Source organism: Engystomops pustulosus, chromosome 8 (genome assembly GCF_040894005.1).
Source record: "Engystomops pustulosus chromosome 8, aEngPut4.maternal, whole genome shotgun sequence".
NCBI lineage: Eukaryota > Metazoa > Chordata > Amphibia > Anura > Leptodactylidae > Engystomops > Engystomops pustulosus.
In genome coordinates, this window is record NC_092418.1 from 5448119 (window position 1) to 5474497 (window position 26379).

The window sequence follows — 26379 nt, forward strand, 5'->3', positions numbered from 1 at the left end:
CTGATAACAGAGAGTAATAGATTGTATCCCCCCTGTACAGTCTCCTCTCCCCGGGGTGTAATGGCTGATAACAGAGAGTAATAGATTGTATCCCCCCCCTGTACAGTCTCCTCTCCCCGGGATGTAATGGCTGATAACAGAGAGTAATAGATTGTATCCCCCTGTACAGTCTCCTCTCCCCGGGGTGTAATGGCTGATAACAGAGAGTAATAGATTGTATCCCCCTGTACAGTCTCCTCTCCCCGGGATGTAATGGCTGATAACAGAGAGTAATAGATTGTATCCCCCCTGTACAGTCTCCTCTCCCCGGGATGTAATGGCTGATAACAGAGAGTAATAGATTGTATCCCCCCCTGTACAGTCTCCTCTCCCCGGGATGTAATGGCTGATAACAGAGAGTAATAGATTGTATCCCCCTGTACAGTCTCCTCTCCCCGGGATGTAATGGCTGATAACAGAGAGTAATAGATTATATCCCCCTGTACAGTCTCCTCTCCCCGGGATGTAATGGCTGATAACAGAGAGTAATAGATTGTATCCCCCCTGTACAGTCTCCTCTCCCCGGGGTGTAATGGCTGATAACAGAGAGTAATAGATTGTATCCCCCTGTACAGTCTCCTCTCCCCGGGGTGTAATGGCTGATAACAGAGAGTAATAGATTGTATCCCCCCCTGTACAGTCTCCTCTCCCCGGGGTGTAATGGCTGATAACAGAGAGTAATAGATTGTATCCCCCCCTGTACAGTCTCCTCTCCCCGGGATGTAATGGCTGATAACAGAGAGTAATAGATTGTATCCCCCCCTGTACAGTCTCCTCTCCCCGGGGTGTAATGGCTGATAACAGAGAGTAATAGATTGTATCCCCCTGTACAGTCTCCTCTCCCCGGGATGTAATGGCTGATAACAGAGAGTAATAGATTGTATCCCCCCTGTACAGTCTCCTCTCCCCGGGGTGTAATGGCTGATAACAGAGAGTAATAGATTGTATCCCCCCTGTACAGTCTCCTCTCCCCGGGATGTAATGGCTGATAACAGAGAGTAATAGATTGTATCCCCCCCTGTACAGTCTCCTCTCCCCGGGATGTAATGGCTGATAACAGAGAGTAATAGATTGTATCCCCCCCTGTACAGTCTCCTCTCCCCGGGGTGTAATGGCTGATAACAGAGAGTAATAGATTGTATCCCCCCTGTACAGTCTCCTCTCCCCGGGATGTAATGGCTGATAACAGAGAGTAATAGATTGTATCCCCCCTGTACAGTCTCCTCTCCCCGGGGTGTAATGGCTGATAACAGAGAGTAATAGATTGTATCCCCCCTGTACAGTCTCCTCTCCCCGGGGTGTAATGGCTGATAACAGAGAGTAATAGATTGTATCCCCCCCTGTACAGTCTCCTCTCCCCGGGGTGTAATGGCTGATAACAGAGAGTAATAGATTGTATCCCCCCCCCCCCCCCCTGTACAGTCTCCTCTCCCCGGGGTGTAATGGCTGATAACAGAGAGTAATAGATTGTATCCCCCCTGTACAGTCTCCTCTCCCCGGGATGTAATGGCTGATAACAGAGAGTAATAGATTGTATCCCCCCTGTACAGTCTCCTCTCCCCGGGGTGTAATGGCTGATAACAGAGAGTAATAGATTGTATCCCCCTGTACAGTCTCCTCTCCCCGGGGTGTAATGGCTGATAACAGAGAGTAATAGATTGTATCCCCCCTGTACAGTCTCCTCTCCCCGGGGTGTAATGGCTGATAACAGAGAGTAATAGATTGTATCCCCCTGTACAGTCTCCTCTCCCCGGGATGTAATGGCTGATAACAGAGAGTAATAGATTGTATCCCCCTGTACAGTCTCCTCTCCCCGGGATGTAATGGCTGATAACAGAGAGTAATAGATTGTATCCCCCCTGTACAGTCTCCTCTCCCCGGGATGTAATGGCTGATAACAGAGAGTAATAGATTGTATCCCCCCTGTACAGTCTCCTCTCCCCGGGGTGTAATGGCTGATAACAGAGAGTAATAGATTGTATCCCCCTGTACAGTCTCCTCTCCCCGGGGTGTAATGGCTGATAACAGAGAGTAATAGATTGTATCCCCCCTGTACAGTCTCCTCTCCCCGGGGTGTAATGGCTGATAACAGAGAGTAATAGATTGTATCCCCCCTGTACAGTCTCCTCTCCCCGGGGTGTAATGGCTGATAACAGAGAGTAATAGATTGTATCCCCCTGTACAGTCTCCTCTCCCCGGGATGTAATGGCTGATAACAGAGAGTAATAGATTGTATCCCCCTGTACAGTCTCCTCTCCCCGGGATGTAATGGCTGATAACAGAGAGTAATAGATTGTATCCCCCCTGTACAGTCTCCTCTCCCCGGGATGTAATGGCTGATAACAGAGAGTAATAGATTGTATCCCCCTGTACAGTCTCCTCTCCCCGGGATGTAATGGCTGATAACAGAGAGTAATAGATTGTATCCCCCCTGTACAGTCTCCTCTCCCCGGGATGTAATGGCTGATAACAGAGAGTAATAGATTGTATCCTCCTGTACAGTCTCCTCTCCCCGGGGTGTAATGGCTGATAACAGAGAGTAATAGATTGTATCCCCCCCTGTACAGTCTCCTCTCCCCGGGATGTAATGGCTGATAACAGAGAGTAATAGATTGTATCCCCCTGTACAGTCTCCTCTCCCCGGGGTGTAATGGCTGATAACAGAGAGTAATAGATTGTATCCCCCCTGTACAGTCTCCTCTCCCCGGGGTGTAATGGCTGATAACAGAGAGTAATAGATTGTATCCCCCCTGTACAGTCTCCTCTCCCCGGGGTGTAATGGCTGATAACAGAGAGTAATAGATTGTATCCCCCTGTACAGTCTCCTCTCCCCGGGGTGTAATGGCTGATAACAGAGAGTAATAGATTGTATCCCCCCTGTACAGTCTCCTCTCCCCGGGATGTAATGGCTGATAACAGAGAGTAATAGATTGTATCCCCCCCTGTACAGTCTCCTCTCCCCGGGATGTAATGGCTGATAACAGAGAGTAATAGATTGTATCCCCCCTGTACAGTCTCCTCTCCCCGGGGTGTAATGGCTGATAACAGAGAGTAATAGATTGTATCCCCCCCTGTACAGTCTCCTCTCCCCGGGGTGTAATGGCTGATAACAGAGAGTAATAGATTGTATCCCTCCCTGTACAGTCTCCTCTCCCCGGGGTGTAATGGCTGATAACAGAGAGTAATAGATTGTATCCCCCCTGTACAGTCTCCTCTCCCCGGGGTGTAATGGCTGATAACAGAGAGTAATAGATTGTATCCCCCCTGTACAGTCTCCTCTCCCCGGGGTGTAATGGCTGATAACAGAGAGTAATAGATTGTATCCCCCCTGTACAGTCTCCTCTCCCCGGGGTGTAATGGCTGATACCAGAGAGTAATAGATTGTATCCCCCCCTGTACAGTCTCCTCTCCCCGGGATGTAATGGCTGATAACAGAGAGTAATAGATTGTATCCCCCCTGTACAGTCTCCTCTCCCCGGGATGTAATGGCTGATAACAGAGAGTAATAGATTGTATCCCTCCCTGTACAGTCTCCTCTCCCCGGGGTGTAATGGCTGATAACAGAGAGTAATAGATTGTATCCCCCCCCTGTACAGTCTCCTCTCCCCGGGATGTAATGGCTGATAACAGAGAGTAATAGATTGTATCCCCCCCCTGTACAGTCTCCTCTCCCCGGGATGTAATGGCTGATAACAGAGAGTAATAGATTGTATCCCCCCCTGTACAGTCTCCTCTCCCCGGGATGTAATGGCTGATAACAGAGAGTAATAGATTGTATCCCCCTGTACAGTCTCCTCTCCCCGGGGTGTAATGGCTGATACCAGAGAGTAATAGATTGTATCCCCCCTGTACAGTCTCCTCTCCCCGGGATGTAATGGCTGATAACAGAGAGTAAGAGATTGTATCCCCCCTGTACAGTCTCCTCTCCCCGGGATGTAATGGCTGATAACAGAGAGTAATAGATTGTATCCCCCCTGTACAGTCTCCTCTCCCCGGGATGTAATGGCTGATAACAGAGAGTAATAGATTGTATCCCCCCTGTACAGTCTCCTCTCCCCGGGGTGTAATGGCTGATAACAGAGAGTAATAGATTGTATCCCCCCTGTACAGTCTCCTCTCCCCGGGATGTAATGGCTGATAACAGAGAGTAATAGATTGTATCCCCCTGTACAGTCTCCTCTCCCCGGGGTGTAATGGCTGATAACAGAGAGTAATAGATTGTATCCCCCCTGTACAGTCTCCTCTCCCCGGGGTGTAATGGCTGATAACAGAGAGTAATAGATTGTATCCCCCCTGTACAGTCTCCTCTCCCCGGGGTGTAATGGCTGATAACAGAGAGTAATAGATTGTATCCCCCCCTGTACAGTCTCCTCTCCCCGGGGTGTAATGGCTGATAACAGAGAGTAATAGATTGTATCCCCCCTGTACAGTCTCCTCTCCCCGGGGTGTAATGGCTGATAACAGAGAGTAATAGATTGTATCCCCCTGTACAGTCTCCTCTCCCCGGGATGTAATGGCTGATAACAGAGAGTAATAGATTGTATCCCCCTGTACAGTCTCCTCTCCCCGGGGTGTAATGGCTGATAACAGAGAGTAATAGATTGTATCCCCCCCTGTACAGTCTCCTCTCCCCGGGGTGTAATGGCTGATAACAGAGAGTAATAGATTGTATCCCCCCTGTACAGTCTCCTCTCCCCGGGGTGTAATGGCTGATAACAGAGAGTAATAGATTGTATCCCCCCCTGTACAGTCTCCTCTCCCCGGGGTGTAATGGCTGATAACAGAGAGTAATAGATTGTATCCCCCTGTACAGTCTCCTCTCCCCGGGGTGTAATGGCTGATAACAGAGAGTAATAGATTGTATCCCCCCTGTACAGTCTCCTCTCCCCGGGGTGTAATGGCTGATAACAGAGAGTAATAGATTGTATCCCCCCTGTACAGTCTCCTCTCCCCGGGGTGTAATGGCTGATAACAGAGAGTAATAGATTGTATCCCCCCCTGTACAGTCTCCTCTCCCCGGGATGTAATGGCTGATAACAGAGAGTAATAGATTGTATCCCCCCTGTACAGTCTCCTCTCCCCGGGATGTAATGGCTGATAACAGAGAGTAATAGATTGCATCCCCCCCCTGTACAGTCTCCTCTCCCCGGGGTGTTATGGCTGATAACAGAGAGTAATAGATTGTATCCCCCTGTACAGTCTCCTCTCCCCGGGGTGTAATGGCTGATAACAGAGAGTAATAGATTGTATCCCCCCTGTACAGTCTCCTCTCCCCGGGGTGTAATGGCTGATAACAGAGAGTAATAGATTGTATCCCCCCCTGTACAGTCTCCTCTCCCCGGGGTGTAATGGCTGATAACAGAGAGTAATAGGCTGATGTGATGTGGATGATACATATTATACGGGATGTAATGTGGAGGGGATGACTCTCACAGGACAGGAAACCCCCCTGCATCTCCCCCTTCAATCCCCCTCCTACTCTCCGCCCACCACTCCTTGCTCCACCCACGCTCAGCCCTCCACCCCGCATGCTTCTCCTATTACCCGCCCACCTTCCTCAAACTCCTCCCATTTCCCCGCCTATGATCCCCCTTTTCTCCTCCCACTCTCCGCCCAGTCCCCTCCTCCTCCGCCCTCCCCTGGTCTCTCTGTTTCCCTCTGGCAGCACATGGTGCAGGTGAGAGCTTCTTCCCTCCTGATACACAGTGACGACTCTGCTGCTGTGTTTGGGTCTGTTACCTTGTGTTATTATTGGGGGTCTCCTCTTGGGGTTGGCGCAGGCGCAGGGGGTCTCTTCTCTTCTGTGGCTGCAGAATCTTCAGCACTTTCTTGGATACTTTGTATCACTGTTTGTGTTGTGAGTTCTTTTTCCTGCTCCAGTCACATCCAGAGCTGCAGCCACAGATCTTCTGCTCCCTCTGATCTCCCACATTGTGAGCGGAGGCTTAATCATGGGCAAAGTCCAAAATCTGCTGATAGCGACCCCCCAGGTGGAGGTCACTGCCCAAAGGCTGCAGGCGGTATCACACGGGAAGGGATTAGATACACAGCTCCGCAGTCAGTATCACACAGGATAGGATTAGATACACAGCTCAGCAGACAGTATCACACAGGATAGGATTAGATACACAGCTCCGCAGACAGTATCACATAGGATAGGATTAGATACACAGCTCAGCAGACAGTATCACACAGGGTAGGATTAGATACACAGCTCAGCAGACAGTATCACACAGGATAGGATTAGATACACAGCTCAGCAGGCAGTATCACACAGGATAGGATTAGATACACAGCTCAGCAGACAGTATCACACAGGATAGGATTAGATACACAGCTCAGCAGACAGTATCACACAGGAGAGGATTAGATACACAGCTCAGCAGTCAGTATCACACAGGAGAGGATTAGATACACAGCTCAGCAGACAGTATCACACAGGATAGGATTAGATACACAGCTCAGCAGTCAGTATCACACAGAATAGGATTAGATACACAGCTCAGCAGACAGTATCACACAGGATAGGATTAGATACACAGCCCAGCAGACAGTATCACACAGGATAGGATTAGATACACAGCTCAGCAGACAGTATCACACAGGACAGGATTAGATACACAGCTCAGCAGGCAGTATCACACAGGATAGGATTAGATACACAGCTCAGCAGACAGTATCACACAGGATAGGATTAGATACACAGCTCAGCAGACAGTATCACACAGGATAGGATTAGATACACAGCTCAGCAGGCTGTATCACACAGGATAGGATTAGATACACAGCTCAGCAGACAGTATCACACAGGAGAGGATTAGATACACAGCTCAGCAGACAGTATCACATAGGATTGGATTAGATACACAGCTCAGCAGGCTGTATCACACAGGATAGGATTAGATACACAGCTCAGCAGGCTGTATCACACAGGATAGGATTAGATACACAGCTCAGCAGACAGTATCACACAGGATAGGATTAGATACACAGCTCCGCAGTCAGTATCACACAGGATAGGATTAGATACACAGCTCCGCAGTCAGTATCACACAGGATAGGATTAGATACACAGCTCCGCAGTCAGTATCACACAGGATAGGATTAGATACACAGCTCCGCAGTCAGTATCACACAGGATAGGATTAGATACACAGCTCAGCAGACAGTATCACACAGGATAGGATTAGATACACAGCACAGCAGACTGTATCACACAGGATAGGATTAGATACACAGCTCCGCAGTCAGTATCACACAGGATAGGATTAGATACACAGCTCCGCAGTCAGTATCACACAGGATAGGATTAGATACACAGCTCCGCAGTCAGTATCACACAGGATAGGATTAGATACACAGCTCCGCAGTCAGTATCACACAGGATAGGATTAGATACACAGCTCAGCAGACAGTATCACACAGGGGAGGATTAGATACACAGCTCAGCAGACAGTATCACACAGGATGGGATTAGATACACAGCTCAGCAGACAGTATCACACAGGATAGGATTAGATACACAGCTCAGCAGACAGTATCACACAGGAGAGGATTAGATACACAGCTCAGCAGACAGTATCACACAGGAGAGGATTAGATACACAGCTCAGCAGACAGTATCACACAGGATAGGATTAGATACACAGCTCAGCAGACAGTATCACACAGGATAGGATTAGATACACAGCTCAGCAGACAGTATCACACAGGATAGGATTAGATACACAGCTCAGCAGACAGTATCACACAGGATAGGATTAGATACACAGCTCAGCAGACAGTATCACACAGGAGAGGATTAGATACACAGCTCAGCAGACAGTATCACACAGGATAGGATTAGATACACAGCTCAGCAGACAGTGTCACACAGGATAGGATTAGATACACAGCTCAGCAGACAGTATCACACAGTATAGGATTAGATACACAGCTCAGCAGGCAGTATCACACAGGATAGGATTAGATACACAGCTCAGCAGACAGTATCACACAGGATAGGATCAGATACAGCAGCTTTGTGTGGCTTAGATACGCCTCTCTCCTATAGGTGGAGATGGGTGTCCTGCGCTTCTTCCGTTCCTCCCTGGAGTCGGGTGATTCCCTGCGGCTGCCGGGGGCTGAGAAGGTGCGGATGGTGCGCCAGGAGCTGTGCTACAATGTCAGCTGGACAGGTGAGGGGCAGCGCCCCCGGGGGTGGATTCCCCAGGGTGGCCTGTAGGTAGCCATTGCTCACCTCCTCACGTTGTTGCCCCCTACAGGTGAGGCTCCTCCCACCTCAGGGCAGGCAGATGCCCTCCGCTGGCTCTTCAGTTGCCCCTTTGATCCTCAGAGTGTTTCGGACTGCAGCCTCCTGGCCCCGGAGCCATCGGACCTGCTGGTAGAGGTGGGACCGCGGTGAGTAGGACCTCTGGGCGCTCCCCTGTCCCTGGCGCTGACCTTCCTGCTGACGGTTTCCCTTTCTCCCTGCAGGTTGAATTTCTCCACCGCTTCTTCCACCAATGCCGTGTCCATCTGCCGCTCCATCGGACTCACCTGCATAGACCGCATTGAGTGCTCCCGGCGCTATCTGCTGAAGGTGCGCCCTGACTGGCGGTTGTGTCGGGGCTGCTTGGGTTGTGACTAGAGATTTGCTACTTATCGCATATTTGCCCCTCAGTTTCATAAAGATCCAGAGGAGAGTGAGAAGCAGAAGCTGACGGCCTCCCTGTATGACCGCATGACCGAGTGCCTCTACCCCGAGCCCATCACAAGCTTCCAGATCTCTGTGCGACCAGAGAAGGTCTACGAGGTGGACGTGATGGGACAAGGGCGGGCGGCGCTGGAGACCGCCAACAAGGAGCTGGGTAGGTGGCCCAATATTAAGTTCTACTCCAATCCCTTCCAGAGCTGCAGTTAGAATTGTGGGTGATGCACATTTAGATTCTCTGTACAGACCCTGATCCAGCAGGAGGTGTTAAAACTCGTTATCCCCATTCTCCAGCCACATCCAGAGCTGCATCTCCTTGGAGATCCTGCACATTGCACAGAACATGATCTGTACAGACCCTGAACCAGCAGGAGATGCTGCAGCCTGCGAGCTTTGGATGTTACTAGCATAGACATCATGGAGTAACTTGTGTTCCTCCTGGTCTCCAGGTCTGGCCTTTGACTCCTGGGACCTGGACTATTACACGTCTCTGTTCCGGCGCGTAGGTCGTAACCCGAGCAGCGTGGAGTGCTTCGACCTGGCGCAGTCTAACAGGTGGGTGTCTCAGGCGGGAGGCTTTTTTAGAGACCCCCTTCATACTGACGCTCTCCCTCTCGCAGTGAGCACAGCCGCCATTGGTTCTTCAAGGGTCGGCTCCTGGTGGACGGGGAGGAGAAGTCGCACTCGCTCTTCGATCTGATCATGAAGACGCAGGAGAGTAGCAACCAGAACAACGTCATCAAGTTCTGCGACAACAGCAGGTAGGTGGCTCCTCCCGGGAAGACGCAGTGATAAATAGTCAGGATGACGCTGACCATCTCCGACCTGTCTAGTGCCATCCAGGGGAAGGAGGTGACCAGCCTGATCCCTACTGATCCCTCACGTCCTGGACCCTACATGCAGACAAGCTCCACCCGTCACCTCATCTTCACTGCCGAGACACACAACTTCCCGACAGGTAGGTACAGAACCTGGGGGTATGTGGCCTGTGTTCACATTGTACATACCTGACCCTCCGTCTTGTACAGGGGTAGCTCCATTCAGTGGTGCCACTACCGGCACTGGTGGTCGTATCCGAGATGTCCAGAGCACAGGGAAGGGGGCTCACGTCATAGCGGGCACCGCCGGATACTGCTTTGGGAATCTGCACATTCCAGGTACGCGGTGACGCAGGAGCTGGTGTCTCCTCACCGGTGGCATGGTAGCCTCATACTCGTGTTCCCGCAGGATACCCTCTCCCGTGGGAGGACGCCTCTTATCAGTATCCGGTCCAGTTCGCCCGCCCTCTGGAGGTCGCCATCGAAGCCAGTAACGGGGCCTCAGATTACGGCAACAAGTTTGGAGAACCAGTGCTGACAGGTGAGGAGGAGGTGACAAGGGGCTGGCTGGAGGTCTCCTTATTCTTCTACCAAATCTAAAGATTCATGAGTTGCCCCGCTGGAGTAACCTGAGGAAGGGCAGATAGAGGGGTGGACACTGTTAGATTGGGTTGGATTGGTTGCTGCTGCATGGAGCCCAGGCTGGTGGGGAAATATTGGGTTGTACAGTGGTACAATCCTATGGTTGAGTTGGTGGTTTGCGGTGGATGGGGAGCATTTTGGAAGGAACACTCAAGTTTTCTAGGTTAGTGGTGGTGAAGGGGGCACTGTTGGGTTACACATTGGTGGATTCTTTGATGGTTGAAGCACTGGTGGATGCTGTTGTTTAGGGTGAGGATGTGTTGGCTGCTCCTGCTTGGAGCACTGGTGGGTTGTGTGTTGGTGGATGAGGCACTGTTGGGTTGGACAGTGATGATGCTGGTGTTGGGGCGGCTGTGGTTGGGGCAGTGTTGGTGGATGAGGCTCTGTTGGGTTGGACAGTGATGATGCTGGTGTTGGGGTGTCTGTGGATGGGGCAGTGTTGGTGGATGAGGCTCTGTTGGGTTGGACAGTGATGACGCTGGTGTTGGGGTGGCCGCGGATGGGGCGGTGTTGGTGGATGAGGCGCTGTTGGGTCGGACAGTGATGATGCTGGTGTTGGGGTGGCTGTGGATGGGGCAGTGTTGGGTTGGACAGTGATGATGCTGGTGTTGGGGCGGCTGTGGATGAGGCACCGTTGGGTTGGACAGTGATGATGCTGGTGTTGGGGCGGCTGTGGATGGGGCAGTGTTGGTGGATGGGGCAGTGTTGGTGGATGGGGCAGTGTTGGTGGATGGGGCAGTGTTGGTGGATGGGGCAGTGTTGGTGAATGGGGCAGTGTTGGTGAATGGGGCAGTGTTGGTGAATGGGGCAGTGTTTATGGATGGGGCAGTGTTGGTGGATGGGGCAGTGTTGGGTTGGACAGTGATGATGCTGGTGTTGGGGTGGCTGTGGTTGGGGCAGTGTTGGTGGATGAGGCTCTGTTGGGTTGGACAGTGATGATGCTGGTGTTGGAGTGGCTGTGGATGGGGCAGTGTTGGTGGATGAGGCACTGTTGGGTTGGACAGTGATGATGCTGGTGTTGGGGTGGCCGCGGATGGGGCGGTGTTGGTGGATGAGGCGCTGTTGGGTCGGACAGTGATGATGCTGGTGTTGGGGTGGCTGTGGATGGGGCAGTGTTGGGTTGGACAGTGATGATGCTGGTGTTGGGGCGGCTGTGGATGGGGCAGTGTTGGTGGATGGGGCAGTGTTGGTGGATGGGGCAGTGTTGGTGGATGGGGCAGTGTTGGTGGATGGGGCAGTGTTGGGTTGGACAGTGATGATGCTGGTGTTGGGGTGGCTGTGGTTGGGGCAGTGTTGGTGGATGAGGCTCTGTTGGGTTGGACAGTGATGATGCTGGTGTTGGGGTGGCTGTGGATGGGGCAGTGTTGGTGGATGAGGCTCTGTTGGGTTGGACAGTGATGATGCTGGTTTCGGGGTGTCTGTGGATGGGGCAGTGTTGGTGGATGGGGCAGTGTTGGTGGATGGGGCAGTGTTGGTGGATGGGGCAGTGTTGGGTTGGACAGTGATGATGCTGGTGTTGGGGTGGCTGTGGTTGGGGCAGTGTTGGTGGATGAGGCTCTGTTGGGTTGGACAGTGATGATGCTGGTGTTGGGGCGGCTGTGGATGGGGCAGTGTTGGTGGATGAGGCTCTGTTGGGTCGGACAGTGATGATGCTGGTGTTGGGGTGGCTGTGGATGGGGCAGTGTTGGTGGATGAGGCTCTGTTGGGTTGGACAGTGATGATGCTGGTGTTGGGGCGGCTGTGGATGGGGCAGTGTTGGTGGATGAGGCTCTGTTGGGTCGGACAGTGATGATGCTGGTGTTGGGGTGGCTGTGGATGGGGCAGTGTTGGTGGATGAGGCGCTGTTGGGTCGGACAGTGATGATGCTGGTGTTGGAGTGGCTGTGGATGGGGCAGTGTTGGTGGCTGAGGCACTGTTGGGTTGGACAGTGATGATGCTGGTGTTGGGGTGGCTGTGGATGGGGCAGTGTTGGTGGATGAGGTGCTGTTGGGTCGGACAGTGATGATGCTGGTGTTGGGGTGGCTGTGGATGAGGCGCTGTTGGGTCGGACAGTGATGATGCTGGTGTTGGGGTGGCTGTGGATGGGGCAGTGTTGGTGGATGAGGCGCTGTTGGGTCGGACAGTGATGATGCTGGTGTTGGAGTGGCTGTGGATGGGGCAGTGTTGGTGGATGAGGCACTGTTGGGTTGGACAGTGATGATGCTGGTGTTGGGGTGACTGTGGATGAGGCGCTGTTGGGTTGGACAGTGATGCTGGTGTTGGGGTGGCTGTGGATGGGGCAGTGTTGGTGGATGAGGCGCTGTTGGGTCAGACAGTGATGATGCTGGTGTTGGAGTGGCTGTGGATGGGGCGTTTTGGTGGATGAGGCGCTGTTGGGTCGGACAGTGATGATGCTGGTGTTGGGGTGGCTGTGGATGGGGCAGTGTTGGTGGATGAGGCACTGTTGGGTTGGACAGTGATGATGCTGGTGTTGGAGTGGCTGTGGATGGGGCAGTGTTGGTGGATGAGGTGCTGTTGGGTCGGACAGTGATGATGCTGGTGTTGGGGTGGCTGTGGATGAGGCGCTGTTGGGTTGGACAGTGATGATGCTGGTGTTGGGGTGGCTGTGGATGGGGCAGTGTTGGTGGATGAGGTGCTGTTGGGTCGGACAGTGATGATGCTGGTGTTGGGGTGGCTGTGGATGAGGCGCTGTTGGGTCGGACAGTGATGATGCTGGTGTTGGGGTGGCTGTGGATGGGGCAGTGTTGGTGGATGAGGCGCTGTTGGGTCGGACAGTGATGATGCTGGTGTTGGAGTGGCTGTGGATGGGGCAGTGTTGGTGGATGAGGCACTGTTGGGTTGGACAGTGATGATGCTGGTGTTGGGGTGACTGTGGATGAGGCGCTGTTGGGTTGGACAGTGATGCTGGTGTTGGGGTGGCTGTGGATGGGGCAGTGTTGGTGGATGAGGCGCTGTTGGGTCGGACAGTGATGATGCTGGTGTTGGAGTGGCTGTGGATGGGGCGTTTTGGTGGATGAGGCGCTGTTGGGTCGGACAGTGATGATGCTGGTGTTGGGGTGGCTGTGGATGGGGCAGTGTTGGTGGATGAGGCACTGTTGGGTTGGACAGTGATGATGCTGGTGTTGGAGTGGCTGTGGATGGGGCAGTGTTGGTGGATGAGGTGCTGTTGGGTCGGACAGTGATGATGCTGGTGTTGGGGTGGCTGTGGATGAGGCGCTGTTGGGTCGGACAGTGATGATGCTGGTGTTGGGGTGGCTGTGGATGGGGCAGTGTTGGTGGATGAGGCACTGTTGGGTCGGACAGTGATGATGCTGGTGTTGGAGTGGCTGTGGATGGGGCAGTGTTGGTGGATGAGGCTCGGTTGGGTTGGACAGTGATGCTGGTGTTGGGGCGGCTGTGGATGGGGCAATGTTGGTGGATGAGGCACCGTTGGGTTGGACAGTGATGATGCTGGTGCTGGGGCAGCTGTGGATGGGGCAGTATTGGTGGATGAGGCACCGTTGGGTTGGACAGTGATGATGCTGGTGTTGGGGTGTCTGTGGATGGGGCAGTGTTGGTGGATGAGGCTCTGTTGGGTTGGACAGTGATGATGCTGGTGTTGGGGCGGCTGTGGATGGGGCAATGTTGGTGGATGAGGCACCGTTGGGTTGGACAGTGATGATGCTGGTGCTGGGGCAGCTGTGGATGGGGCAGTGTTGGTGGATGAGGCACCGTTGGGTTGGACAGTGATGATGCTGGTGTTGGGGTGTCTGTGGATGGGGCCGTGTTGGTGGATGAGGCTCTGTTGGGTCGGACAGTGATGATGCTGGTGTTGGGGTGGCTGTGGATGGGGCGGTGTTGGTGGATGAGGCGCTGTTGGGTCGGACAGTGATGATGCTGGTGTTGGGGTGGCTGTGGATGGGGCGGTGTTGGTGGATGAGGCGCTTTTGGGTTGGACAGTGATGATGCTGGTGTTGGGGTGGCTGTGGATGGGGCAGTGTTGGTGGATGAGGCTCTGTTGGGTCGGACAGTGATGATGCTGGTGTTGGGGTGGCTGTGGATGGGGCGGTGTTGGTGGATGAGGCGCTGTTGGGTTGGACAGTGATGATGCTGGTGTTGGGGTGGCTGTGGATGGGGCAGTGTTGGTGGATGAGGCTCTGTTGGGTTGGACAGTGATGATACTGGTGTTGGGGTGGCTGTGGATGGGACAGTGTTGGTGGATGAGGCGCTGTTGGGTCGGACAGTGATGATGCTGGTGTTGGGGCGGCTGTGTTGGTTGGAGCGTTATGGTTTACACTCCAGTTGTTGATTTGTAGCCAGTGACGTCTCTTCTCTATGGTCCAGGATTCGCTCGCTCTTTCGGTCTCCGTCTTCCCTCTGGGGAAAGGCGAGAGTGGGTGAAGCCCATCATGTTTAGCGGAGGAATCGGTTCCATGGAAGATGTTCATCGGAGCAAGGAGGCTCCAGAGGCAGGTGAGACTCCTCCGGGATGTAGGGGAGACTCGTTATGTGGTGGGATTCTTCTGCACGTGATGCCCTCGAGGCTCCTCCTCTGATGCAGTTTCTTCCCCTCAGGGATGCACATGGTGAAGATTGGTGGTCCGGTCTACAGGATTGGCGTGGGCGGAGGGGCAGCGTCTTCCATTCAGGTCAGGAGTCACCACAGATATCTATGGTTATAGGATTTCTATGAGATTGTGACTTAGTTTCCATGGGATGTGCAGGTCCAGGGGGACAACGCCAGTGAGCTGGACTTTGGTGCGGTACAACGAGGTGATGCAGAGATGGAGCAGAAGATGAACCGAGCCGTCCGCGCTTGTGTGGAACGAGGGGAGCAGAATCCCATCTGTAGCATTCACGACCAGGGGGCCGGGGGGAACGGTGAGGCCAATGTCTTGTCAGTTCTTCTCCAGATCTTCTCGGCTGTGGTCTCTGACTTCTCATCTGTGCAGGGAACGTTCTGAAGGAGCTGAGTGAACCTCAAGGGGCCGTCATCTACACCAACAACTTCCAGGTTTGGATCTTGTTCTTCTCCATCTCTTGGATCATATCCTCACATCCTTCTCTGATCTTCTGATTGGTCTTCTGCAGTTAGGTGACCCCACTCTGAGTGTCCTGGAGATCTGGGGGGCGGAGTACCAGGAATCCAATGCTTTGCTGGTCCGTCCAGAAGATGCAGAGTTCCTGCGCTCCGTGTGTCGGAGGGAGAGGTCTCCAGTGGACTTTGTGGGTAAAATCACAGGAGATGGACGGGTAAGAACCAACAACTGGTGTGAACTACAGGGATTCTGCTCAAAGGGAACCTGTCAGCAGGTGTGAGCCCAGAGACTGCAAGCAAGGGTTATGTATTTTCCCTGGGGAGAGGAGTAATCAGACCTCACACTGCTGTGCTCTGTGCTCTCTGCAGCCAGTGTTATGTACTGTCCCTGGAGAGATGTGTAATCAGACCTCACACTGCTGTGCTCTGTGCTCTCTGCAGCCAGTGTTATGTACTGTCCCTGGAGAGATGTGTAATCAGTCCTCACACTGCTGTGCTCTGAGCTCTCTGCAGCCAGTGTTATGTATTGTCCCTGGAGAGATGTGTAATCAGACCTCACACTGCTGTGCTCTGTGCTCTCTGCAGCCAGTGTTATGTATTGTCCCTGGAGAGATGTGTAATCAGACCTCACACTGCTGTGCTCTGTGCTCTCTGCAGCCAGTGTTATGTATTGTCCCTGGAGAGATGTGTAATCAGACCTCACACTGCTGTGCTCTGTGCTCTTTGCAGCCAGTGTTATGTATTGTCCCTGGAGAGATGTGTAATCAGACCTCACACTGCTGTGCTCTGTGCTCTCTGCAGCCAGTGTTATGTATTATCCCAGGAGAGATGTGTAATCAGACCTCACACTGCTGTGCTCTGTGCTCTCTGCAGCCAGTGTTATGTATTGTCCCTGGAGAGATGTGTAATCAGACCTCACACTGCTGTGCTCTGTGCTCTCTGCAGCCAGTGTTATGTATTGTCCCTGGGGAGATGTGTAATCAGACCTCACACTGCTGTGCTCTGTGCTCTTTGCAGCCAGTGTTATGTACTGTCCCTGGAGAGATGTGTAATCAGACCTCACACTGCTGTGCTCTCTGCAGCCAGTGTTATGTATGGTCCCTGGAGAGATGTGTAATCAGTCCTCACACTGCTGTGCTCTGTGCTCTCTGCAGCCAGTGTTATGTATTGTCCCTGGAGAGATGTGTAATCATACCTCACACTGCTGTGCTCTGTGCTCTCTGCAGCCAGTGTTATGTATTGTCACTGCAGAGATGTGTAATCATACCTCACACTGCTGTGCTCTGTGCTCTCTGCAGCCAGTGTTATGTATTGTCACTGCAGAGATCTGTAATTAGACCTCACACTGCTGTGCTCTGTGATCTCTGCAGCCAGTGTTATGTACTGTCCCTCGAGAGATGTGTAATCATACCTCACACTGCTGTGTTCTGTGCTCTTTGCAGCCAGTGTTATGTATTGTCACTGGAGAGATGTGTAATCAGACCTTTTGTTTATGTTGTTAGTAGAAGCAGGACTGTTAAATATGGATTTATATGTCAAGATATGTATATATAACATTGGCTGCACAGAGTTCAGCAGTGTTAGGTCTGATTACACATCTCTCCAGGGATAATACATAACACTGGCTGCAGAGAGCACAGAGCACAGCAGTGTGAGGTGTGATTACACATCTCTCCAGGGATAATACATAACACTGGCTGCAGAGAGCACAGAGCACAGCAGTGTGAGGTATGATTACACATCTCTCCAGGGACAATACATAACACTGTCTGCACAGAGCACAGCAGTGTGAGGTATGATTACACATCTCTCCAGGGACAATACATAACACTGGCTGCAGAGAGCACAGCAGTGTGAGGTCTGATTACACATCTCTCCAGGGACAATACATAACACTGGCTGCAGAGAGCACAGAGTTCAGCAGTGTTAGGTCTGATTACACATCTCTCCAGGGATAATACATAACACTGGCTGCAGAGAGCACAGAGCACAGCAGTGTGAGGTGTGATTACACATCTCTCCAGGGATAATACATAACACTGGCTGCAGAGAGCACAGAGCACAGCAGTGTGAGGTATGATTACACATCTCTCCAGGGACAATACATAACACTGTCTGCACAGAGCACAGCAGTGTGAGGTATGATTACACATCTCTCCAGGGACAATACATAACACTGTCTGCACAGAGCACAGCAGTGTGAGGTCTGATTACACATCTCTCCAGGGACAATACATAACACTGTCTGCACAGAGCACAGCAGTGTGAGGTCTGATTACACATCTCTCCAGGGACAATACATAACACTGGCTGCAGAGAGCACAGAGTTCAGCAGTGTTAGGTCTGATTACACATCTCTCCAGGGATAATACATAACACTGGCTGCAGAGAGCACAGAGCACAGCAGTGTGAGGTGTGATTACACATCTCTCCAGGGATAATACATAACACTGGCTGCAGAGAGCACAGAGCACAGCAGTGTGAGGTATGATTACACATCTCTCCAGGGACAATACATAACACTGTCTGCACAGAGCACAGCAGTGTGAGGTCTGATTACACATCTCTCCAGGGACAATACATAACACTGGCTGCAGAGAGCACAGAGCACTGCAGTGTGAGGTCTGATTACACATCTCTCCAGGGACAATACATAACACTGGCTGCAGAGAGCACAGAGCACAGCAGTGTGAGGTCTGATTACACATCTCTCCAGGGACAATACATAACACTGGCTGCAGAGAGCACAGAGCACAGCAGTGTGAGGTCTGATTACACATCTCTCCAGGGACAATACATAACACTGGCTGCAGAGAGCACAGAGCACAGCAGTGTGAGGTCTGATTACACATCTCTCCAGGGACAGTACATAACACTGGCTGCAGAGAGCACAGAGCACAGCAGTGTGAGGTCTGATTACACATCTCTCTAGGTACAATACATAACACTGGCTGCAGAGAGCACAGAGCACAGCAGTGTGAGGTCTGATTACACATCTCTCCAGGGACAGTACATAACACTGGCTGCAGAGAGCACAGAGCACAGCAGTGTGAGGTCTGATGACACATCTCTCCTAGGACAATACATAACACTGGCTGCAGAGAGCGCAGAGCACAGCAGTGTGAGGTCTGATTACACATCTCTCCAGGGACAATACATAACACTGGCTGCAGAGAGCACAGCAGTGTGAGGTATGATTACACATCTCTCCAGGGACAATACATAACACTGGCTGCAGAGAGCACAGAGCACAGCAGTGTGAGGTCTGATTACACATCTCTCCAGGGACAATACATAACACTGGCTGCAGAGAGCACAGCAGTGTGAGGTATGATTACACATCTCTCCAGGGACAGTACATAACACTGGCTGCAGAGAGCACAGAGCACAGCAGTGTGAGGTCTGATTACACATCTCTCCAGGGACAATACATAACACTGGCTGCAGAGAGCACAGAGCACAGCAGTGTGAGGTCTGATTACACATCTCTCCAGGGACAATACATAACACTGGCTGCAGAGAGCACAGAGCACAGCAGTGTGAGGTCTGATTACACATCTCTCCAGGGACAATACATAACACTGGCTGCAGAGAGCACAGAGCACAGCAGTGTGAGGTCTGATTACACATCTCTCCAGGGACAATACATAACACTGGCTGCAGAGAGCACAGAGCACAGCAGTGTGAGGTATGATTACACATCTCTCCAGGGACAATACATAACACTGGCTGCAGAGAGCACAGCAGTGTGAGGTATGATTACACATCTCACCAGGGACAATACATAACACTGGCTTCAGAGAGCACAGAGCACAGCAGTGTGAGGTCTGATTACACATCTCTCCAGGGACAATACATAACACTGGCTGCAGAGAGCACAGAGCACAGCAGTGTGAGGTCTGATTACACATCTCTCCAGGGACAATACATAACACTGGCTGCAGAGAGCACAGAGCACAGCAGTGTGAGGTCTGATTACACATCTCTCCAGGTACAATACATAACACTGGCTGCAGAGAGCACAGAGCACAGCAGTGTGAGGTCTGATTACACATCTCTCCAGGGACAATACATAACACTGGCTGCAGAGAGCACAGAGCACAGCAGTGTGAGGTATGACTACACATCTCTCCAGGGACAATACATAACACTGGCTGCAGAGAGCACAGAGCACAGCAGTGTGAGGTCTGATTACACATCTCTCCAGGGACAATACATAACACTGGCTGCAGAGAGCACAGAGCACAGCAGTGTGAGGTCTGATTACACATCTCTCCAGGGACAATACATAACACTGGCTGCAGAGAGCACAGAGCACAGCAGTGTGAGGTCTGATTACACATCTCTCTAGGTACAATACATAACACAGTTGCAGGGTCCCGCCTGGTGGTACATTGACGCTGGGTATGAGCCGCTATTCATTGCTTGTTGCTTCCTTCCTCCTGTGTAGATTGTGTTGGTGAACGGAAGTGAGAATAATCCGGTTCCTGATCGCAGTGACCGCAATTGTGTCCCAGTGGACCTCGAGCTGGAGTGGGTCCTAGGGAAGATGCCTCGTAAGGTATGGGACCTCCTCTTGGTCTGGTTCCTGTAGATGGGTCTGATGTCCTTCACCTTGTCTTCTATATTTCTGCTTCTTTAGGAATTTGTCTTAAATCGCGTCCCCCCTGAGCTGCGACCTCTGACCCTCCCAGAGAACCTGAGCGTCCGACAAGCGCTGGAGCGCGTCCTGAGATTGCCGTCCGTGGCGAGCAAGCGTTACCTGACCAACAAGGTGGATGCCTTCTCCATCCCTCGGACCTCTGGTGGCTTCTTATCGTCAGCAGTGACCTGAGACCTTGTCTCCCTCTGCAGGTGGATCGCTCGGTCACGGGCCTGGTGGCCCAGCAGCAGTGTGTGGGGCCTCTTCATACACCCCTGGCTGACGTCGCGGTCATCTCCTTGTCCTATACAGACACTGTGGGTGGAGCTACGGCCATCGGGGAGCAGCCAATTAAAGGTCTTCTAGATCCGGCGGCAGGGGCGCGCATGGCAGTGGGCGAAGCTCTGACCAATCTGGTGTTTGCTTTAGTGACCGACCTGAAGGTGATCAGAATTCTGGACCCTGGGGGTGACCCAAGTGATGTCATCATGACTTACGCTCAACGTGTTGACCAACTTCTCTAGAGTTATCCATTAGTGTTTGCTCCTGGGTCACCAACCTCTTGGCTCTGTATTTGTAGAGGGCATCCTGCCCTTGACCCTGCCATTGACCCCTAGGCCTCGTCTGCCCCTCCTTAGTCTCTCTTCCTCCTCTTTTGCAGGATGTGAAGTGCAGCGGTAACTGGATGTGGGCGGCCAAGCTCCCGGGTGAAGGTGCGGCGCTGTACGATGCGTGTGTGGCCATGTGTGATGTCATGGCGCAGGTCGGTATCGCTGTGGACGGAGGAAAGGACTCGCTCAGCATGGCCGCACGAGTCGGAGAAGAGACTGTGAAGGCTCCAGGTAACCGCATGGCCCAATGTCAGTCTCTCCTCACGGTTCTTGTCTCCCTCCTCATCTAATCCTGTCTCTGCTCTCCAGGGTCTCTGGTGGTCTCGGTTTATGCCGTGTGTCCTGATATCACTGCCACCATCACACCGGACCTGAAGAACCCGGGGCAGAAGGGTAAGTGTCTCCGGAGGGCTGGCGGTGGACATGTACGAGGTGGAGTATTCATGTGATGACCTCTCTGAACCTCAGGAGTCCTCCTCTACGTGCCCCTCGCCCCCGGGAAGCATCGTCTGGGTGGCAGCGCCTTGGCTCAGTGCTATTCACAGCTCGGACAACAGACTCCCGACCTGGACGACCCCCAGGCCCTGGTCTCCTGCTTCAGGGTCACTCAGGAGCTGATCAAAGGTATCTCAGGAGCTTCCACATCTTTACTCTAGTCACATCCACAGCTGCTTTCCAGGAGAGTGACCAGGAAGGGAGCGGAGATGTATTCTCTCTGCTGTCCTGGTGGCTCTCAGGTGCCAGGAGATCCCGATCTGTGGAAGAGATTAACCCCTTGTCTTCTTCTGGTGATGGCAGAGCGTGTGCTGAGCGCCGGTCACGACGTCAGTGATGGAGGTCTCGTTACTTGTCTCCTGGAGATGGCGTTTGCTGGAAACTGTGGCCTGGATGTGGACTTCTCCTTCTCTGGAGTCAGCGGTAAGTCTCCTTGCCTCTTGCTGGTGGACATGGTCACTGTCTTCTTCTCCCTAACATCATCTTCCCGTCCTCTTCTTCCCGTCTCCTTCTCCCCTGTCCTCTTCTTCCCGTCTCCTTCTCCCCTGTCCTCTTCTTCCCGTCTCCTTCTCCCCCGTCCTCTTCTTCCCGTCTCCTTCTCCCCTGTCCTTTTCTTCCCGTCTCCTTCTCCCCTGTCCTCTTCTTTCCGTCTTTCTCCCCTGTCCTCTTCTTCCCGTCTCCTTCTCCCCTGTCCTCTTCTTCCCGTCTCCTTCTCCCCTGTCCTCTTCTTCCCGTCTCCTTCTCCCCTGTCCTCTTCTTCCCGTCTCCTTCTCCCCTGTCCTCTTCTTCCCGTCTCCTTCTCCCCTGTCCTCTTCTTCCCGTCTCCTTCTCCCCTGTCCTCTTCTTCCCGTCTCCTTCTCCCCTGTCCTCTTCTTCCCGTCTCCTTCTCCCCTGTCCTCTTCTTCCCGTCTCCTTCTCCCCCGTCCTCTTCTTCCCGTCTCCTTCTCCCCTGTCCTTTTCTTCCCGTCTCCTTCTCCCCTGTCCTCTTCTTTCCGTCTTTCTCCCCTGTCCTCTTCTTCCCGTCTCCTTCTCCCCTGTCCTCTTCTTCCCGTCTCCTTCTCCCCTGTCCTCTTCTTCCCGTCTCCTTCTCCCCCGTCCTCTTCTTCCCGTCTCCTTCTCCCCCGTCCTCTTCTTCCCGTCTCCTTCTCCCCCGTCCTCTTCTTCCCGTCTCCTTCTCCCCCGTCCTCTTCTTCCCGTCTCCTTCTCCCCTGTCCTCTTCTTCCCGTCTCCTTCTCCCCCGCCCTCTTCTCCCCCGCCCTCTTCTCCCCCGCCCTCTTCTCCCCCGCCCTCTTCTCCCCCGCCCTCTTCTCCCCCGCCCTCTTCTCCCCCGCCCTCAGCTCTGGACCTTCTATTCTCCGAGGAGCTCGGACTCGTCTTGGAGGTCGCAGAAGCGTCACATGTCAAGGTTATGGAGCGGTATCTGGCGTCTGGACTGCAGTGTTTGAGGCTAGGACACACCCAGGGAAGAGGCAGTGCCTCCATGGTGAGTCTTATCACTTCCTGCTTGACTTCCTGTTTAGAGCTCCGCCCACTCTTAAAGGGGACTTTCTTTTTTCCTCTTAGATTAAAGTTTGTGTAAACGGTGAAGAAGTTGTGTGCGAGGAGGTGGGGACACTGAGGGCCCTGTGGGAGGAGACCAGCTTCCAACTAGAACGATTACAGGCCAGCCCAGGCTGCGTGTCACAGGAGGAGGCGGGGCTCATGAAGAGGGAGGGGCCAAACTACCAACTGACGTTTAATCCATCTGAAAAGCCGACCCTGATAGGTGCAGTACTGACGGAGGGTGCGGGGTGTACAGCAAGGGTGGAGAACGGGGAGTAAATGCTTATCTATGTCGCCCCTTCACAGGCTCCGCCCATCCTCGGGTGGCTGTAGTACGGGAGGAGGGCAGTAACGGAGACCGAGAGATGGCGGCCGCGCTGCTGATGGCCGGGTTTGAGGTAATGTCCTTCACTCTGCGATCTTATCAGTGGTTCCCTGGTGACGCATCTACTGCCCCCACTGTGCAGCAATGCATCATGGGAGGCCCCCACCCACTGGTGATATCATATAACTACCACTCCCATCATCCTGTGTCCTCCCCTTCAGGTCTGGGACGTTACCATGGAAGATCTCCTGTCCGGAGGAACCGCTCTGGATCTCTTCAGGGGTCTCATCTTTGTGGGAGGATTCAGCTACGCGGATGTTCTAGGTTCTGCTAAAGGCAAGTGGCTCCCTGTACATAGGGGGCAGTATTATACATAGGGGGCAGTATTATACATAGGGGGCAGTATTATACATAGGGGGCAGTATTATAGTAGTTGTATTCCTGTAAATAGGGGCAGTATTATAGTAGTTATATTCTTGTACATAGGGGGCAGTATTATAGTAGTTATATTCCTGTACATAGGGGGCAGTATTATAGTAGTTATATTCCTGTACATAGGGGGCAGTATTATAGTAGTCATATTCGTGTACATAGGGGGCAGTATTATAGTAGTTATATTCCTGTACATAGGGGGCAGTATTATAGTAGTTATATTCTTGTACATAGGGGGCAGTATTATAGTAGTTATATTCCTGTATAAAGGGGGCAGTATTATAGTAGTTATATTCTTGTACATAGGGGGCAGTATTATAGTAGTTATATTCCTGTACATAGGGAGCAGTATTATAGTAGTTATATTCTTGTACATAGGGGGCAGTATTATAGTAGTTATATTCTTGTACATAGGGGGCAGTATTATAGTAGTTATATTCTTGTACATAGGGGGCAGTATTATAGTAGTTATATTCCTGTACATAGGGGGCAGTATTATAGTAGTTATATCCTTGTACATAGGGGGCAGTATTATAGTAGTTATATTCTTATACATAGGGGGCAGTATTATAGTAGTTATATCCTTGTACATAGGGGCAGTATTATAGTAGTTATATTCTTGTACATAGGGAGCAGTATTATAGTAGTTATATTCTTATACATAGGGGGCAGTATTATAGTAGGTATATTCTTGTACATAGGGAGCAGTATTATAGTAGTTATATTCTTGTACATAGGGGGCAGTATTATAGTAGTTATATTCTTGTACATAGGGGGCAGTATTATAGTAGTTATATTCCTGTACATAGGGGGCAGTATTATAGTAGTTATATCCTTGTACATAGGGGGCAGTATTATAGTAGTTATATTCTTATACATAGGGGGCAGTATTATAGTAGTTATATCCTTGTACATAGGGGCAGTATTATAGTAGTTATATTCTTGTACATAGGGGACAGTATTATAGTAGTTATATTCTTATACATAGGGGGCAGTATTATAGTAGTTATATTCTTGTACATAGGGGGCAGTATTACAGTAGTTATATTCCTGTACATAGGGGGCAGTATTATAGTAGTTATATTCTTGTACATAGGGACAGTATTATAGTAGTTATATTCCTGTACATAGGGGGCAGCATTATAGTAGTTATATTCCTGTACATAGGGGGCAGTATTATAGTAGTTATATTCCTGTACATAGGGGGCAGTATTATAGTAGTTATATTCCTGTACATAGGGGGCAGTATTATAGTAGTCATATTCGTGTACATAGGGGGCAGTATTATAGTAGTTATATTCTTGTACATAGGGGCAGTATTATAGTAGTTATATTCTTGTACATAGGGGGCAGTTTTATAGTAGTTATATTCCTGTACATAGGGGGCAGTATTATAGTAGTTATATTCCTGTACATAGGGGGCGGTATTATAGTAGTCATATTCGTGTACATAGGGGGCAGTATTATAGTAGTTATATTCCTGTACATAGGGGGCAGTATTATAGTAGTTATATTCTTGTACATAGGGGGCAGTATTATAGTAGTTATATTCTTGTACATAGGGGGCAGTATTATAGTAGTTATATCCTTGTACATAGGGGGCAGTATTATAGTAGTTATATCCTTGTACATAGGGGGCAGTATTATAGTAGTTATATTCTTATACATAGGGGGCAGTATTATAGTAGTTATATCCTTGTACATAGGGGCAGTATTATAGTAGTTATATTCTTGTACATAGGGGACAGTATTATAGTAGTTATATTCTTATACATAGGGGGCAGTATTATAGTAGTTATATTCTTGTACATAGGGGGCAGTATTACAGTAGTTATATTCCTGTACATAGGGGGCAGCATTATAGTAGTTATATTCCTGTACATAGGGGGCAGTATTATAGTAGTTATATTCCTGTACATAGGGGGCAGTATTATAGTAGTTATATTCTTGTACATAGGGGGCAGTATTATAGTAGTTATATCCTTGTACATAGGGGCAGTATTATAGTAGTTATATTCCTGTACATAGGGGGCAGTATTATAGTAGTTATATTCCTGTACATAGGGGGCAGTATTATAGTAGTTATATCCCTGTACATAGGGGGCAGTATTATAGTAGTTATATTCTTGTACATAGTATGCAGTATTATAGTAGTTATATTCTTGTACATAGGGGGCAGTATTATAGTAGTTATATTCCTGTACATAGGGGGCAGTATTATAGTAGTTATATTCTTGTACATAGGGGGCAGTATTATAGTAGTTATATTCTTGTACATGGGGGGCAGTATTATAGTAGTTATATTCTTGTACATAGGGGGCAGTATTATAGTAGTTATATTCTTGTACATAGGGGGCAGTATTATAGTAGTTATATTCCTGTACATAGGGGGCAGTATTATAGTAGTTATATCCCTGTACATAGGGGGCAGTATTATAGTAGTTATATTCTTGTACATAGGGGGCAGTATTATAGTAGATATATTCCTGTACATAGGGGGCAGTATTATAGTAGTTATATTCCTGTACATAGGGGGCAGTATTATAGTAGTTATATTCTTGTACATAGGGGGCAGTATTATACATAGGGGGCAGTATTATAGTAGTATTCCTGTACATAGGGGGCAGTATTATAGTAGTTATATTACTGTACATAGGGGGCAGTATTATAGTAGTTATATTCGTGTACATAGGGGGCAGTATTATAGTAGTTATATTCTTGTACATAGGGGGCAGTATGATAGTAGTTATATTCCTGTACATAGGGGGCAGTATTATAGTAGTTATATTCCTGTACATAGGAGGCAGTATTATAGTAGTTATATTCTTGTACATAGGGGGCAGTATTATAGTAGTTATATTCTTGTACATAGGGGGCAGTATTATAGTAGTTATATTCCTGTACATAGGAGGCAGTATTATAGTAGTTATATTCCTGTACATAGGGGGCAGTATTATAGTAGTTATATTCTTGTACATAGGATGCAGTATTATAGTAGTTATATTCCTGTACATAGGGGGCAGTATTATAGTAGTTATATTCCTGTACATAGGGGGCAGTATTATAGTAGATATATTCCTGTACATAGGGGGCAGTATCATAGTAGTTATATTCTTGTACATAG

The 26379-nt window shown here is 50.7% G+C and overlaps 1 protein-coding gene across 5 annotated transcripts in view; it reads left to right on the forward strand.

Annotated features, from left to right (window-relative positions):
* PFAS (phosphoribosylformylglycinamidine synthase) overlaps window positions 1-26379 on the forward strand; it is a 39029-nt gene that overhangs the window by 7731 nt on the left and 4919 nt on the right. For 2 of the 5 annotated variants that reach the window (XM_072122805.1, XM_072122809.1), the window contains exons 1-26: window positions 5592-5716; window positions 8093-8216; window positions 8304-8439; window positions 8515-8620; window positions 8702-8888; window positions 9181-9286; window positions 9352-9492; window positions 9565-9689; window positions 9760-9888; window positions 9959-10090; window positions 14515-14643; window positions 14746-14819; window positions 14895-15051; window positions 15123-15184; window positions 15262-15423; window positions 19659-19769; window positions 19851-19982; window positions 20063-20293; window positions 20512-20692; window positions 20771-20854; window positions 20930-21085; window positions 21260-21379; window positions 22294-22439; window positions 22520-22721; window positions 22805-22896; window positions 23045-23159. In XM_072122805.1, the coding sequence (XP_071978906.1) occupies window positions 5708-5716; window positions 8093-8216; window positions 8304-8439; window positions 8515-8620; window positions 8702-8888; window positions 9181-9286; window positions 9352-9492; window positions 9565-9689; window positions 9760-9888; window positions 9959-10090; window positions 14515-14643; window positions 14746-14819; window positions 14895-15051; window positions 15123-15184; window positions 15262-15423; window positions 19659-19769; window positions 19851-19982; window positions 20063-20293; window positions 20512-20692; window positions 20771-20854; window positions 20930-21085; window positions 21260-21379; window positions 22294-22439; window positions 22520-22721; window positions 22805-22896; window positions 23045-23159 (3349 nt within the window). In that variant the 5' untranslated portion in view covers window positions 5592-5707. Of the gene's footprint in view, window positions 1-5591; window positions 5770-5793; window positions 5897-8092; window positions 8217-8303; window positions 8440-8514; window positions 8621-8701; window positions 8889-9180; window positions 9287-9351; window positions 9493-9564; window positions 9690-9759; window positions 9889-9958; window positions 10091-14514; window positions 14644-14745; window positions 14820-14894; window positions 15052-15122; window positions 15185-15261; window positions 15424-19658; window positions 19770-19850; window positions 19983-20062; window positions 20294-20511; window positions 20693-20770; window positions 20855-20929; window positions 21086-21259; window positions 21380-22293; window positions 22440-22519; window positions 22722-22804; window positions 22897-23044; window positions 23160-26379 lie in introns of those variants that run through there. The other 3 variants (XM_072122806.1, XM_072122808.1, XM_072122807.1) reach the window with 3 other exon arrangements.